Source organism: Marmota marmota, unplaced genomic scaffold (assembly GCF_001458135.2).
Source record: "Marmota marmota marmota unplaced genomic scaffold, marMar, whole genome shotgun sequence".
NCBI lineage: Eukaryota > Metazoa > Chordata > Mammalia > Rodentia > Sciuridae > Marmota > Marmota marmota.
The window spans coordinates 5,582,065-5,598,846 of record NW_026000103.1 but is presented as its reverse complement, the minus strand read 5'-3'; the positions used below and the strand labels follow the sequence as shown (position 1 = coordinate 5,598,846).

The following is a 16,782-nucleotide window of genomic DNA, read 5'->3' as shown; positions in this document are numbered from 1 at the left end:
GTGATAGATGTACAACATAGTAAATATACAAAAAGTCATTGAGTTGTAAACTTTAAAATATTGACTTTTATGATATGTGAATTAAAATTCAATTTTTAAAAATGTATCAGAACTTCAGCATGATATCACTTTACATAAACCAAACTTGTTAAAATAATGACATCATCAAGTGTTGATAAGCATGTAGAGAAACAGGAATTCTCATACACTGCTAGCAAGATGTAACATTTCATAGCCCCAATTAGGGACAGGCAGTTTCCTAAATAAACCTATGCCCATATATGACCCAGGAATTCCACTCCTGCGTATCTACTCAAGAGAAATGAAACTTACGTAAAAACAAAGAAAAAAAAAATTTTGGCACTGGGAATGAGCCCATGCATACTTTACCATTGAGCCACATCCCCAGCCCTTTTTATTTTTTAATTTTGAGACACAGTCTCACAGTCTCACTAAGTAGCACAGATCTTTGCTAAGTTACTGATACTGGTCCCAAACTTGTGATCCTCCTGCCTCAGCCTCCTGAGTTGCTGGGGATTACAGGTGTGTGCCACCATGCCCAGCTAAAACAAAAACTTTTAAGCAAATATTTGTAGTGGTGTTATTCATGAAAGCCAAAATCTAGGAAATGACCCAAATGCCATCAGCTCGTGAATGGATAATACATCATATATTTATACAACGGCAGATAACTCAAAAATAAAAATGAACCATAAACATGTCTATTTTGGATGAATCTCAAAAACATTATGCTAAGTGAAAGAAGCCAGAAACAAAAGACTATGTATTATGTGATTCCATTTATATGAACTTTGTATTAAAGGCAAAACCATAGAAACAACCAGGTCAGTGTTTGCCTGGGGCTAGGGAATGGGATTGGGATTGACAGTAAAAAGATGAGGGAACTCTGGAGGTGATGAAAGAGCTCTAAATCTGGACTGTGGTGATGGTTGCACAAAAGCATACTTAATAAATGTAGATTCGTATATTTAAAAATTTATGGTACTTAAATTATAACTCAATAGTTTTTTTTTTTAAGGCCAGAATACAATTTGCGAAAACTCCCTCCCCTTTGCCATGGCAATGAGCATTATTCCAGATGGTGGTGTTTCCAATGGCCTTCACAATGCACAACAGGATTATCTACAGACTAAAAATGCACATGTAATGGGAACAAGAAATAAACAATTGTAATTTTCAGTCTCCTAGACTTGAGGGTGCTTTATTACCATAGCATATCACAGTGCATTCTGATTAATACAGAAATGAGTTCCAGAGATGATACTGACCCCAGTCAATATTGAGACAGTTCTATCAATGGGAATGAGAGCAATGCCTTAAACACTCTGTGGTATGATTATTTGGCATATGGCACAGAATCAAACAAAAAGCAGACTATGTTTTTTGAGAGAATGATACTGCTGAAGAGCAACACACACTGAGAAACGTTCTGACTTTCTGAGACTTAAAATGATCCTTTGATTCCAGTGTGAGGCAGGAAAGAGCTCAGTTCCTGAGGAGGGGGAAATTCCCTACCACTTCAGATAGGGCCACAGAAATTATTATATTTTTAATTCAAAATCTCTTAGAAAGTGAAACCAGATGCCCAGAAATCAATGGATAAGGACAATGTTCCTAGGAAATGGGATCAAAGTCTAATCAAAGGACATTTCCTACTCCCAAAGCAGAGAGGCTCAACATATGGGATTTTAGAATTGTCACAGACCAGTGTTTGCTGCTTCCCACGCTTCGCCTTCTGCCTTTCTGAGTGGGCATGTTCATGGTGGTTGTCCTCCCTCTGTTAACCCATATAGAAATCTTGTGTAGAGGACAAACAGCTTTATAGTTCATGATGCTCACATCAATTTGAAGCCACATTTGGATTTGGAATAAGATTGCAAGGAATGTTGCAGACATGTCTCCACTAGAAAGGACTGGGGGGTTGTCTTTGTTGGAGCAGAGTCAGCACTTGGTGTGTAGGAGGGTGAGTGAACCAGATATTTGGTGTCTAGAAAGGCAGTCAGTGCTTCTCCTTCCAGGCACATGTAGGGGTCATACTTTCCTGCGCGGCGGCTGAGGTTGCCTAAAGCTGTGAGACTTGCTTGGACAGGAAATGTATTTTGTTTTGGGATTGAACTCTGGGGCACCTGGACCACTGAGCCACATCCTCAGCTCTATTTTGTTGTTTTTATTTTTTCCTCAGCTCTATTTTGTATTTATTTAGAGACTGAGCAACTCAGTGCCTCACTTTAGCTGGGGCAGGCTTTGAACTCATGATCCTCCTGCCTCAGTCTCCTGACCTGCTGGGATTACAGAAGTGCGCCACTGCGTCTGGCCAGGAAGTCTGTTGGTTAAGATGCAAGTCATATACACAATACTCCTTTCCTCCTCTCATTCCAGATAGAGAATACTCTGGCAGTCCAGGGGCCTGAATGAGAACAATGTGGAGTTAATTTCTTACTGGCCTGAAATAGTGATAGAGCATGATTTAAAAAAAAAAAAAAATTTAAAGAGCCTTTGTTACTATGAACCATTAGCAGAAGGAAGGAACTGTAAGAGAGAGACAGGAGAATTGTTCCCCAGGTCTCAAAACCTTTTCCATTCTGAATATACAGACTTCCTAAGGGTCTCCTCATTCTTGTCCCTGGATATGTCTTGCAAGTTTTGTTTTTAAGCTAAATGCAGTTCATTTCTTCCCTTTCAAACCAAAGAGTTGTAACTAATGTTATTTGCAAATCTAACAAGCTCTTCATACAGAAGAATAAAGGATGACAAGTAGGAAAGGAGGGGACACACTCCAGCCTTAATGTGGATATGACAGTGACAGGCAAGTTTTGCACCATACCCACTTCCAGCCGGGCAGGAAAGTACGACCCTGACATGTGTCTGAAAGGAGAAGCACCAGAAATTCATGATGAACAACATTAAGGACTGCCTTTCTAGCCACCAAATATCTGGTTCATTCTCCCTCCTGCACACAAAGTCCTGAGACCACAAGTAGACTACATTTCTCTGTTTCTTTTGTCATTAGGTAAAAGCAGGGTGACTGAGATTTAGCCAAGGGTTTGTGGGGTGGACAAGAGTATTTTATATTAGATTAGCCCATTGTGATTCTCACTTGCCTCTTCTTCTGATCCTCTTGGAGCTGAATGAGGTAGTAAAATTGTTCCCATTTCACAGAGGGGTTAGGCAAAGTTCAGAGAAATTAAGTGATTCAAGATGGAGATTGCATGTCTCATATAGCCAAGTTCAGGCTTAAAGACAGATTTCCTAATTCCCAGAGAGTAGGACTTTTACCCACTATGCTATAGAGAATGCTGAAGACTCCTTAAATTGTTCATTTCAGCAGCTAATTTAAATCTCTGGCTTATTAAATAGATTATAAAAAGATAAAAGAGAAGGTAGTCCTCCCCTCAAGACAACTGTACCATCCCACTTATCTCTTCATGCCTAGGGCTCAGCTAAGATTTGGCACAAGGTAGAGCTTTCACAACTGTCAAGAATAGGGGTGTGGGGAGGAGAATCTTGTCAAGAAACAAAAACTTAAGTCTATATCATGTGAAAATTAAAGACCAGTGAAACATATATTGTACAGTTTTTATATATACACCAACTAAAAGAAAACTGCAGATGCATCAAGTGTCATTTATTTAAGGAACAATTCAATTGCATGTTGTAGGTAAACTAGTTATAGCAATATGAAAATACAGAATTCTGAAAAACAAAACCTGGCAACTTAAACATGTATTTAATAATACAGAATATTCTGTAATACTAAGGAATGAAAAATAAAACATGTTGACTTGCAATTTGGGATGATTTATTTGCACTTAAAAATGCAATTTCTAAGATGACATCTGTTTTCCAAAAATGTTTGAATGGTTAAAAAAAAATAGCCTACAGGAAATGCTGTCTTCATGTTGAAAATTTAGATCAAATATCAGCATTAAACTTACAAATTGCAGACAAAACATTAACACAATCAACAAGAGAATACTCATTGGGAACACAGCTTTTATATTAAAATTATAAGAAGTTCACAGTTTCTTCTTGACTTGTATTGATAAAATGCTTTTACAGCTTCAATCTATTTCACTTTCAGGTACCAGTGCCTAGTTGAACAGCAGAAGGATATTACTGACACATTCATCTCACACAGACTCTTACATCTTCAATTTCTAAAAACATTTTGTTTTGTAAAACTGTGACTGCTGAGAATGTGAAAGGCAGGAGATTAAGCTCAAATGTGGTGAAGAAAAAGGTAAGATACTGAAAATTTTTACTAATAGAAAATTGAACTATAAAGTTCATATATGCAGCTCTGATTATTCAACAGGAAACTCCAAACTGGCTTACAAAATGCTATGGCTTTCAACTTTTTTTAAAATTCAAACAAAAGTAAAAATAATGTTATTAAATAATTTCAAAAGCCTCCTACATGTACAAGTTAACATTAGGGGCTTCTAGGTAGCCAGACTACAAGACAGGTTTATTTTCTGTTTTGAGAGAAAGCAAAGTTTCCCAAATGAAACAGTATAAAATAAATTTGCCTTGGAAAATAAATTTCAGTAAGAAAATAATACTTCTCACTTATTAAATATATATATATATTTGCTTTTAAATATAATTTAGCAACCTGCATCAAAAAAATTAAGTGTTCTATGAACATTTGCAAATAAATATTTTAAAACACCAATATATACATGAGTCAGTACTCTTTTAGGTGTTTAGATACCAACAATCAGCAAAGAAAAAAAATGATAATAAATAAACTACTTACTTATAGAATTTGTATGACACAGTATAAGAAAACAACATATTGTTGAGAATTAAACAGTTTTTCTGGACAGCACATAGTCAAACACATATGCCCTCCCTCTGTAAATTTCAGTTAAACAGAACCCAACAATGTTGTTTTCTTAAGCCATTAAATCTAACAGCCTAAGATTCAAAATGTGTACATTTTTTCTTACACAAAAAGCAACTGTCTACTATGAAGAATGAATTGCTTCAGGAAAAAAAGTGAATTAATATAAATTATTTAAACTCATTTATTATCTCCAAAATTGCTTCCTGCACATTTGGCTCCATTAAAGAATGAATTAAAATATTTGCATAATTTCCAAAGCAGACAGGTTGTACCTTCAAGTTGAGAATACCTTCAAATTTCAAAATAATGTAATTCCTTTAAAAATGAAATAAGTAATATTCTTTAATGTACTCATTTATTCGATTTCTCTTGCTATCAGTTCTGTTACACTGACATTAACACCTTTATTTTCCCCAAAAATGATACCCAACAGACTACCACAATTAAACCCAATATGCTAGAAAATGTTAAGCAGCAATAAAACAAATGTTCCCAATGGGATATGCCAGCATCCCTTAAATTCATCATTTAAATTATACATTTCTAAGAACTACTGCATTAGCAACACAAAGTATATTGTATGTTCAACAAGTTTTACTTATTGAAGTTTGGTATGCACAGACCTTGACTTTTCCTATTAAAATATCCAATTGGCAGGCATCGTAGGCATTCTTTATTAAATACAGTGAGGCAGCTGCTTTGATTTTTTTCCCATGCAAAGTCCTGCTACAGTATTATTAGTATGTTAACACATGTCACAGGTACACTGAAGACAGGAGGGAATGGGGCTTGGACTTCCTTGAAGCTAGATCCACATAGCCTTCTGAATGGCTCAGCCAAGAACCTGCTCAACTATCCCAATATACGGAATTGTTCTTACATTTCTTTCTATAGTGATGAAGTTTTACAAACAGACTGGAATGGATTTCAACAATTCCCTCGTAGGAAGGGAGTCTGTCAAAATCAGACAAAATTGCTCAACCCAAATGATATGATAAATTCTGATGTCTTTCATTATATTTCAAGCTTAACATTCTAAAGTTACTAAATCCAACAGTAAATGCACAAAAGACAAAACCACCAACAAGGGAAGCAGCAAAAGGGTTATAGAACAAACTCATATACTTAAAAAAAAAAAATGTAAATAATTGGGGAGAAAGAACAATTTAGAGAAAACCCTGCACTCCTGACAGTATAAACATTGTCTATATACTGTAAGTTGTTTTGTCTAGCAATCAATAGACTTATATAATCAAGAAATGTCTAGAGATTAAAAATATGCCATGCATATTGCTTAAGTATCATATACATTCAAAATAATAATAGGCGGCAAAAGGCATTTATATATAACTTTAAATTTCAATCTGCCAAATTATTCTAAGTGGTTAACTTGTATCTAAAAACTTGAAAGAGTAAGATTGGGCTAGTTGAGAGAGTCAATGTTGAAACACTAATTAAGGGATTAAAAAGAGTTCACTAAATTTTTCAGAATAATGCTCTTATAAGTTATTTTACACATGAAATCTACTAACATTTCAATGGTGACAGTCACTCACTCTCCTATAATTCTAACAGCCGCACTTTGTGGAAAATCAAGGAATGTCTATAAAATCATATTAAAACAGTAACCTTAAAAAAATAAGAACTTTTAATTTGTATACAAGCTCGGCAGGGGTCAGAAGGGGTGAGACTAACGTTCAAACATGCCAATGACCTGGAACATCTGAAGAACGAACACAGTGAAATGAAGGTTTAAGGGCACTTCAACAGAAGAAGTGAACTCACAGATATTTGCAACACAATTCCTGATGCAACTGTGGCGACTAAGTGGTCACAGTAGACAGCAAGCAAAAGCCAGAATGCCAGGAAGCAGGATCCTGGGATTCTTTAGACAAAACTGCAGCATGTATGAAGGAAGGCCCCTGTGACAATCAGCATAATCCTGTGTAGCCTGGACATTTCAACGGCTAAATGGCCACAAGGTGGCAAGTGGAGATTATACCAGACAAAACAGTATGAAAGGATAACCACTACAGTTGAAAAGCTGGAAAGGATAAGATAATGTCCCCAGATCCATTCCAGGGCCAATGAAAAGTAAAATCTTAGGGTTTCAAAAATTATTGCTAGGATTCTTCATTAATTTGTTTTAACTAAATATATTTAAGATTTATGAAATGGATAGTCCCACTAGAAAGAAAAAGAGTAAAAAATTAATTAATTTAATTTAATTATTTATCATTTACAGAAAAATTTCCAGTTGGTCATAAAGACCATATTTTAATTACTGCTTTTATCATTGAAGGGGGGAAATACCTCTATTCACAAAGATCAATAGCTTCAATAGTTTTGAAGGGACAGAAATAGAATCATAATGAGTACCAATAGCAGATACTGTTGGTGCCTATCACAATGTAAGGACCTTTGAAAGAAGAAACATTCACTTTTATTTAAAGGGGCATTTTCTTCTTTATGCCCAAAACCTCTCTGATTTGAAACCCTGATCAAAGACTCATAGAGTGACCTCAAATTCAACTAGCCCAAGCACTGATGCCAGGTAGGAATGATAGTCATATAGCACTACTAAACTCACCCCAATGCCAAAGAGCTAGTTAGACTAAGACTGTTGGAACATTCTAATGATTAAAAATATTTCTTAACACTGATTAATCTAGAATTCACCTCCTTACAGCTTCTATCCACTTTGTCTCATCTCTGCCCTCTGAAGGAAAAAATCAATGAACTTTTTCTTCTAAACAACTTGGGACCTACTTATATCTCTGGGTATAGAAAATGTCAAGAGCCAACATAATCTATCATTAAATGCCAAATGTAAATGGTGCCTTGTCACCAATCCAATGAAACAAAAAATTTACTTAAATATACAATGCATCTCACTCTAGTCAGAATGGCAATTATCAAGGATACAAGCAACAATAAATGTTGGTGAGGATGTGGGGGAAAAGGTACACTCATATATTGCTGGTGGAACCATATGGAAAGCGGTATGGAGATTCCTCAGAAAACTTGGAATGAACCACCACTTGACCCAGCTATCCCATTCCTTGGTTTATATCCAAAAGACTTAAAATCAAAATAAATAAATAAATATTACCAAAAAAAAAAAAAAAAGACTTAAAATCAGCATACTAGAGTGACACAGCCATGTCAATGTTTAAAGCAGATCAACTCACAATAACCAACCTAGATGCCCTTCAACAGATAAATGGATAAAGAAAATGTAGTACATATCACAATGGAATATTACTCAGCCTTAACGAAGAAGAATGAAATGATGGCATTAAGCCGGGAGTAGTGATGCATGCCTGCAATCCCAGTGGCTGGGAGGCTGTGGCAGGAGTATCTTGAGTTCAAAGCCAGCACTAAGCAATTCAGTGAGACTCTGTCTCTAAATAAAATGCAAAATAGGGCTGGGGATGTGGCTCAGTAGTTGAGTACCCCTGAGTTCAATCCCCAGTACCAAAAACAAAAAAAAAGAAAAAGAAAAAGAAATGATGGCATTTGCTGGTAAATGGATGGCGCCAGAGAATATCATGCTAATCAAAATAAGCCAATCCCCCAAAACCAAAGGCAGAATGTTTTCTCTGATATGCAGATGCTAATTCACGATAAGAGGAGAGGATCTTGGGAAAAATAGAGGTACTTTGGATTAGGCAGAGGGTAGTGAGGGGAGGGGAGGGAAGGGAGCATTGGGGGTAGGCAGAATAGTAGAATGAATTCGACATTATTACTCTATGTGCATATATGACTACGTGACTGGTGTGATTCTACATCATGTACAATGAAAACAATAAGAAGGTATAGTCCATTTATGTATGATGTGTCAGAATGCATTCTACTGTCATGTATAACTAATTAGAACAAATTTTAAAAATTTCCAATTCACCACTCAGAACAATGCCTTTCCATTAAAAAGGAGAAAAAAGGCAATTTTATGAGGTATTACATAAATTACATTGTCAGACACATCAGAAATTCAACGTCGTCATACATGCCTCTCAAAAGATTAAGCAATGTCACTTCATATAACACCCTGAATTACAAAATAACTCCAAAAATACAATATCAGCTGATGTCAAGAAATTGGTGCCAACACAATATCTTAGGCATGAGAGAAAACAAATATAGCAGAACTAATGCTATTACAGTACTTACTTACGAATGCACTAGATAGAAAATAGAAAAAGAAAGAAAATAACAGGAAAATTTTAAATGGGACAGATGAATTTCTTTTGTATTTGATAATGTAGCTACAATTAAAATAGCCACTGTTAGATTAAGATTTCTTCATTTTATACCAGAAGAATATTTTTTATTGACTTGCAGCTTCTCACAAAAATGAGAGTATATTGCTACCAAAGCTCTCCTAAAGAATTTATAAACTTTTTCCAAAGTAAAATAATTAGTGAACATGTTTTTTACTACTAATTATAGTAAATAATGAGTTGATTTATTTCCTTTTCAGTCTGTACCTTAAGTAATTATGTAATTTATATTGATAGCACATATTGATATCTGCCACCATACTATCTAAAGAGGCAGTATTCTGACTTGACTTGTATTAATTATCTTCCATTGGAAATACATCTTCATTGGTCAAGAATTTGCACCTTAAAGAAAACATCACCAAATTCCTGCTAGGGAAAGAGTCCTGTAACAGGGGAGAGCAAGGAAGAAATTCATTATATGGGCTACTATCAGTGCTAAATGCATGAATAAATTTAATGGTTTTCAAATTTCCACACTTCTTTCATTTTATAGCAGAGACCATAGACTCAGCCAATATTTTTGTTTATACTGTAATCAGTGCATTAAAAACCATAATTATTACAACAACTCATATTCATATAGCCTTTCAGGGTTTACAAAATGCCTCCATAAGCAATATCTAATTAAGTCCTCAAGAGCACCAAGTACTACTTTGCTATTCCCACTGGGAAAACTGAGTCCCAGAAAGTATAAGCCACTTTCTCCAATATCATGGCACAATTAACCAACAGAGAAGGACTCCCAATCTGAGACTCTTTCTGTGAAAATGAAGAGGTTCCCAAGACAAGCTCCCTTCTTCAAAAAAGAAATGGAACGAAACCCCAGACTCATAGATTCATGAACTGCTTTTCTTCATTCTAGATGAAAGCTGGTCCTTAGCCACAACACATACAATATGGGCAAGGAATGGTGATGACTGAAAAATAAAACATGCTGTAGGTGGGAATGGTTTGGATGAAAACATTTAACATCTGCCGAAAATAAATACCTAATACACTGTCACACAGTTATAAAGCTGAAAGAGACCTTTAAGTCATCTGTTCCTTTTTCCATATCATAGATGAAGAAACCATGGTGATGCATAGGGAGCAGGGACTTCCTAAAGGTCACCTGTTGAACTGCTCTTCAATCGCAGAGCCAGGATTACAGCATTTTGCCTACTCCCTGACTTGATCCTATTTCTCAATTAAAGGATTAAGCACAGTCCAAATATTTATAAGGAACCATCACAGTGCTAGAGAGATTAGAAAATGAGATCTTATCATTGTAAGTGTAAAAATTATTGATTTTTATATATCATTTAAAGCTGCAAGAACTTTGCTTCCTATAAGAAAAATAATCAATGTTTAGATTTTAGGCTTTATCACTAAGGTTAAGGATAATTTCTAAAATATGACTTTTTCTTCCCTTTATATACACAAGCTTTAAAAATTTTGTTTTTATGATAGACTTAAGTACATTCAAAACCAACAAAGTCTCTCAACTTTTAACCAATAAGAGGAGTAAAACCCCAATAACTTGGAGTTTCATGATCTTTTATAGGTACAAGTCTCTTTAAAACACGAAGTAATTATCCCAACCAAGTTTATGCCCTCTGCCTGTCTTTTTCGGTCTTCAGAAGTTCATTAAATTATCTAATGCAATATTTATTTCTCCTCTGAGATTTAAATACTAGGCAACAAAATATCTCTAAGCTTAACTGACAACAACAAATCTAAAAATGGTTCAACTTGTAAGTTATTTGCTAAACAATATTAATTTCCACATTAAAAAAATAATCTAATTAGTCTTTATTGTACCTATGAGTCTCTAAAAAGACTCTTCACCCCCCAATTAAAACCTAATGTGAAATTCTTTTTGGAGACGCAAAGTATAAGAATTTTCTAGCTATTATTGAATGTTATTCCACAGGAAGAAAAATAAAAACATTTTTATGGAGACCAACAGTAAACCATTCAGATGATAGAAAATATTGACAGTAAAATAAATTTTCCATCTCTTATTCACAAGATCACTTTCTCACTTTAAAACAAGGTCTAATCTACAGCAGATGCCGATGCTATTTGGGGGGAATTCCATCATCTGGGTCCTGATCATTCCGAGGAGGGTTTTTTCCAGAGGTGAAGAGCTGCCTGAATTCTGAAATGTAGTCTGGACTCCAAGGAGTAATCTTTGTAGTTGTTTCTGAAGATAACAATAAAATTATACAGTCAAAATTTCTTTGTATTCCAAAGGATACAAATTCTTTGTATCTCACTCCCCAATATGCTATTTACTTTCAAACTTTAATATGCGAAACCCTGCATCACAGCAAAATGCAGATTCTGCCTGGAGGTAGGGGTGGGGATAGCAAGTCTGTTTTTGCAGAAGCTTCCTGGTGGTGATTTAAAGTCATATTTTCAGTAGCAAAATTCTACTTAATTACCAAACCATTCATAAACCCAGCAAGAAGGTTTTGAGGAGGACCTAACAAATTTGGTGAACTATTCCTAAATAGTTTGACTTCCTTTTTTTAATTTGGAAAATGTGAAGGTAGGCTCATATAAACATGGGAAACATCATCAACCACTAGAAAGAAAGACCTGCAAAAAAGACAGCAGTATTCCTTAGTACTACCAAAATTACTTATTCTAATTCTAATGAGCAAATATCAATGATTTGTCCAATAATTAAATAATAATCAGGGGGCTGGGGATGTGGCTCAAGCGGTAGTGCGCTCGCCTGGCATGCGTGCAGCCCAGGTTCGATCCTCAGCACCACATACAAACAAAGATGTGTCCGCCAAAAACTAAAAAATAAATATTAAAAAATTCTCTCTCTCTCAAAAAAACAATTTTTAAAAAAATAAATAATAATCAGACCAATGTCAGAAGGGCCATCAAAATGCAAAGATTACTTTAAGACTTGACTGAGATCATTCTTGTTAACCTCCCTTTGCTACAACTGTTAAGAAACAACAAAATGGAATAACTTCAACTTTAGTCTCCTACTTTTATACGTTGCCTTATTTCTATAGCACTTATTTCTATAGCTTTTCACTTCATACACATCTAAGGGCTGCTTGGTGGTAACTTTGCTAAGGGTTAATAAAATGTATTATTTATAAACTAAAATCAACATCTTAACAGAGTGTATCAAAGGATGTACCTGACTATATTCCTAAATGTCTGGCCACCACTTTTGGCAAATTTGCAAAGCTCCTACTACATAAAGGAAACTGAAATTAATTGAAAGTCTTAAAATTACTAGGGAACATGTTATCATCAGTACTGTATGACATTAGTGGTAGCTTTTGGTTGCTTTTTAGAGGTGAGGTGTAGTCTGGACTCCTGGACTTTCTTGTCTTCCACTGTCATCATTATAAAATTGTTTTACTATACACTACATAGTAGTAAATATATCCAAACAATAAATATTTGAAACAACAGTTTTTGGGTCTAATCATACTCTCAACAATGGGGGGCGGGTTTCGGGGATGGGGGAGAAAGGCAGTACTAGGGATGAAACCCATGGCCTCATGCCACATCTGAGCAACATTTCCAGCTCAACAGATTAAAAGTGACTTGTTTTCACATAAACCTTTTTTTTTTTTTTTTCTTTTTTAAACAGAAGTCCTTGTTGGCTACCCTATGTCCTGGTCTTCGCCCTATCACTGTGCTCTAAATATTTTTAGAAAATGCTTGCAAACATTGAAAATCCTTGCCTCCAATAGCTAACTGTTTCTTTCTCTTTTCTTAATATTTATTTTTTAGTTGTAGTTGGACACAATATCTTTATTTTATTTATTTATTTTTATGTGGTGCTGAGGAACAAACCCAGGGCCTTGCATGTGCTAGGCGAGTGCTCTACCACTGAGCTCCAGCCCCAGCCCGACTCTGTTTCATTTTCACCTCACTTGTCAAGGTCACTAATGATCATGCTGCCAAGTTCGACAGGCCTTCTTTGGTCTTATGTTGCTGACCTCTCAGCAGCTGCTCTCATGAATTGACTATTCTTATTTTTTTTTTTCAAGCACTTGGGTTTCCTAGATGTCTTTCTAACTCATATTAAAATCTTAATCTTCTTAATTTTATTGGTTCATCTCTAAAATGAAGGCATATCCCAGGCACCACAATAGACTTCCATCCTTGCTCTGCAACTTTCCCAAAATGAACTTATCAAGTACGATGGCTTTAAATATTGCCATCTTGTGTTGGTGACTTTGGAATCTCTACATTTAGCTCTGATTACCAGAAAACCCATGCTTACATATCTGACTACCAACTCAATATCTCTACCTGGGAAATTCAACAGCCATCTCCAAGTATTATGGTCCCAAAAGAAGTATGTTTCTTTCCCCAAACCTGTTGTTCTAACTATTCCCCATCTCAGTAAATCCATCACTGATGACCTAGTTTAACTCCCCTGTAGCTTCTGCCAAAAATGCTTCCTGCCCAGTCTTCTGGTGATTTCATGTGACTGATTTTCTCAAAACTTGCTCTAATTATACAAATGTCAATTACAGTATCACCTCCTCAAGGAAATCTTCCAGAAACAATAAAATCTAAAATAATATCTGAGTACCCTGTATCATATTGTAAACTTCAGGAAAAAAAAATATCATTAGTATTTTTCTCACTTGATTGTTTAATCTAATATCTCCCTCCAGCTAAGGAAGTAGAAACATTGCCTATATAGTTTGTAGCTAGGTCTCTCTAGCACTTTTACCAGTATCTGGTACTTAGTAGGTATTCAGTCAATATTTGCTGAATTTAAAGAAATTAATGAACCAACAAACCCCAGGCTATTTGTGACCTACAGCTGTTATGGCATTCCTTCTCCATTGCACAAAATGCTCAAGACAAACAGACTATAAGGTTTTGCCTTAAATAAGGGGACCATGATCACAAGTTTAAGAGTCATTGTCTAGCTCAAATGATAAAAAGAAAAAAATACTTCAGAACTACTATGGTGGAGATCAAAGAACTTCATGTGATTAGTTGCTCATCAAGGAAATGATAGTTATGACTTAAATGACCTTATCTATTGGTCATCAAATTACGACCCAAGATTCAAATCTGAACACATCCATTTATTTACATATCATATTCTATGACTATTTTAAATATAACTGAGTAGTTTCAATGAAGACCTTACACAATAGAGCCAAAAATCTTCCAATTTCTGATTTAGAGAACAGTAATTTAGCAATCGCTGAGACAGATACCTACAATCACATCTGTAAGAAGCAACAGGGTGAGGCATGAGGAACAGCACAATTATAGCAAAAGCATGAACATAATGCATAAGCCAGCAAAAGCAATATTATTGCTAATTTGCAGAAGTAATATTATTACTAATTCTTCATGACTTTATTAATCTTTAAGTGTCTGAGGCCACTGCTGCTGATTTTAGTTGTAATGGTGTTGACATTCCTAACTCCACAGCAATCAAAGAAGAGCTACCTTCATCACTTACCTTGCAGTTTCTAGGAATTTTATGGCCTTGTCAATTTCCCCTTGGCTTTTATATAAAAATGCCAACTCAAACAGAGTGAATGGCACTAAGTAGTGGTCATACTTCAGCCGCTTTTCACTGAAAGAGCAAATGGAATCAATTAAGTCTTAACAGAACAAAAGCATATCATTTTAAGACTTATTCCTCATTCCTCAAAAAATAGGTGAAGCATCAAGCCTATTATCCGAAAAAAAGCTGTACTAAATAGTTATGGAACTTTAAATAAACTATGACAATAAATTGTATGCTCTTGATACATTATTTATTCCATACTGTAAATCCAGAACTGATAATTTTTTCCCCATGATCAATGATTTATTTCTGATGATGGTTTACAGTTTTTTATAGATGAATGCACACAGACCTATAAAGATGAACCCCAGAAATGACAAGATCTTCCTTTCAAACATGAAAGTGTTCATCTCTTATCCCATTTAGAGATAAGAAAGCTGCATTATTATCTTTTTTTAAAAACTATGATTCAATTCCTTTTGTATTTTAAAGTCTTGTAAGACTTTAGAATGTCAATAAAGAAGTGGTCAACAGTCTGTTTTCATAATTGTGAAAATTATCATTACAAAACATCCAGAAGCTTTGAGGAAAATATGAGTAATACCCTTTCCAATGCATAGCTTACCTCAAAGGAACATAATAAAATATCTCAGATTCCAAAAATAGAACTAGAACTGAAAAAGTAGGACTCTAGGTATGTGGGACGATGCTGAATGAATCCTGGATTTTGCTTCCATCCAAACCATCCAGGTTCTTAATGTGCATGCAAGAGATGAGGTCTTGGGCCCACAGAAAGCAGGTAGGGAGAACTTAAACTTCCATTTAAAGTTTTGGATCCTAGAAGAGCACTCCTCTAGAGAAAGGGCGTATTGGAAGAAACGCACTTACCAACATAGGAGCAAGAAAATGACTCCATTTAGAGTCAAGAAAGCTCTTTTATTATTAATTTTTTTTGTTCATAGGAGCATGACCTTTACTTTTGATGGGAAGAAAAAAGATACCTTCGTTGGGAGAGTAATGAACTTGCAATTCAAATTTAAATTGCCCAAATAATCCAAGAGCCTATAAGCAATGAAATTAATAAAAGTGGCTTTGGGATAGAAAAGCCTTTAGGGCACCTGGCAGAAATAAAAGCAAAATCACTTCAGAGAAACTCTTCCTTAATATAGCACCATAAGAATTTGAAGATAAAGCCCAACTGAAGGTAAATTCACAATCCAAAATAATAAAATATATAAGCAAACAATTCACTATGAGATTCAATAAACAGCACAAATGGTCATCATTCTGATCATCCTTTTTGATCCTTATAAAAGCACCAATAAAACAGAACTCCATGCATAGTTCTTTAACATGTTTACTAAATACTGTATATTACTTATTTGGGAAATAAATATTGTCTCTTTCTTCTTATACAGACACCAGTCCTCTTACATTCTCATAAATATTATCAGGAGGAAGGGAATCAGATGTCCATGGATTGAAAGGTACATGATTGAAAGGCACAGGATGTCACCTGGTAGTCTACAGCAGTGATCTTTTTGGTCTGCACTGTGATCTTTTGGGTCAAAAATTTGAGACAACATTTAAAAATTGGGATATTTTGGATAAAATCCAGCTTCTATGCTTTTCATTTTAAAAAAAATGGTACGGACTATTGTTACTCGGACCACATTACGCACAGCAATAATCAATTACATCTAAGGAGTGGTTAGAACACACAACCTTTCTAATCTACACTGCTCACCAATCTCTTCCTATATCATTTAGCCTGTCTCATTTAGTATGAATACTAGTCTGATCCCTAGAGTTACTTGCATTTTAATACAGAGAAGAGGTCCAGGCATCGACCCTTGATTGAATTCTATGATTAGTAGGAATAGGACCTCATCATCATTGCCATTGAAAAAAATTATATGCAAATAAATGCCCTTTATAAAAAAAAAAAAAAACAGTTATGATACTTGTCACATATCTTTCTTCCCTGCCAGATTATAAGAATGATGGCAAGTCTATTTACTCAGCTCTCAGTGCCTAGGACTCAGCACAGTCTCTGGCACATGCTGGGTTCTCAAATATCTACAAAATAAATAAATGGACAAAAAAAAAAAAAAGAG

General features: G+C 35.1%; 1 protein-coding gene across 4 annotated transcripts in view; it reads right to left on the bottom strand.

Annotated features, from left to right (window-relative positions):
• Positions 1–8,790: 8,790 nt before the first annotated feature.
• The window catches only part of Ttc39b (tetratricopeptide repeat domain 39B), a 121,056-nt gene continuing 113,064 nt past the window's right edge, over positions 8,791–16,782 (bottom strand). For all 4 annotated transcript variants that reach the window (XM_015502583.2, XM_048783935.1, XM_048783936.1 and 1 more), the window contains 2 exons: positions 14,615–14,731; positions 8,791–11,341 (listed from right to left, as the gene is read on the bottom strand). In XM_015502583.2, coding sequence (XP_015358069.1) covers positions 11,251–11,341; positions 14,615–14,731 — 208 coding nt within the window. In that variant the 3' untranslated portion in view covers positions 8,791–11,250. The remainder of the gene's footprint in view (positions 11,342–14,614; positions 14,732–16,782) is intronic.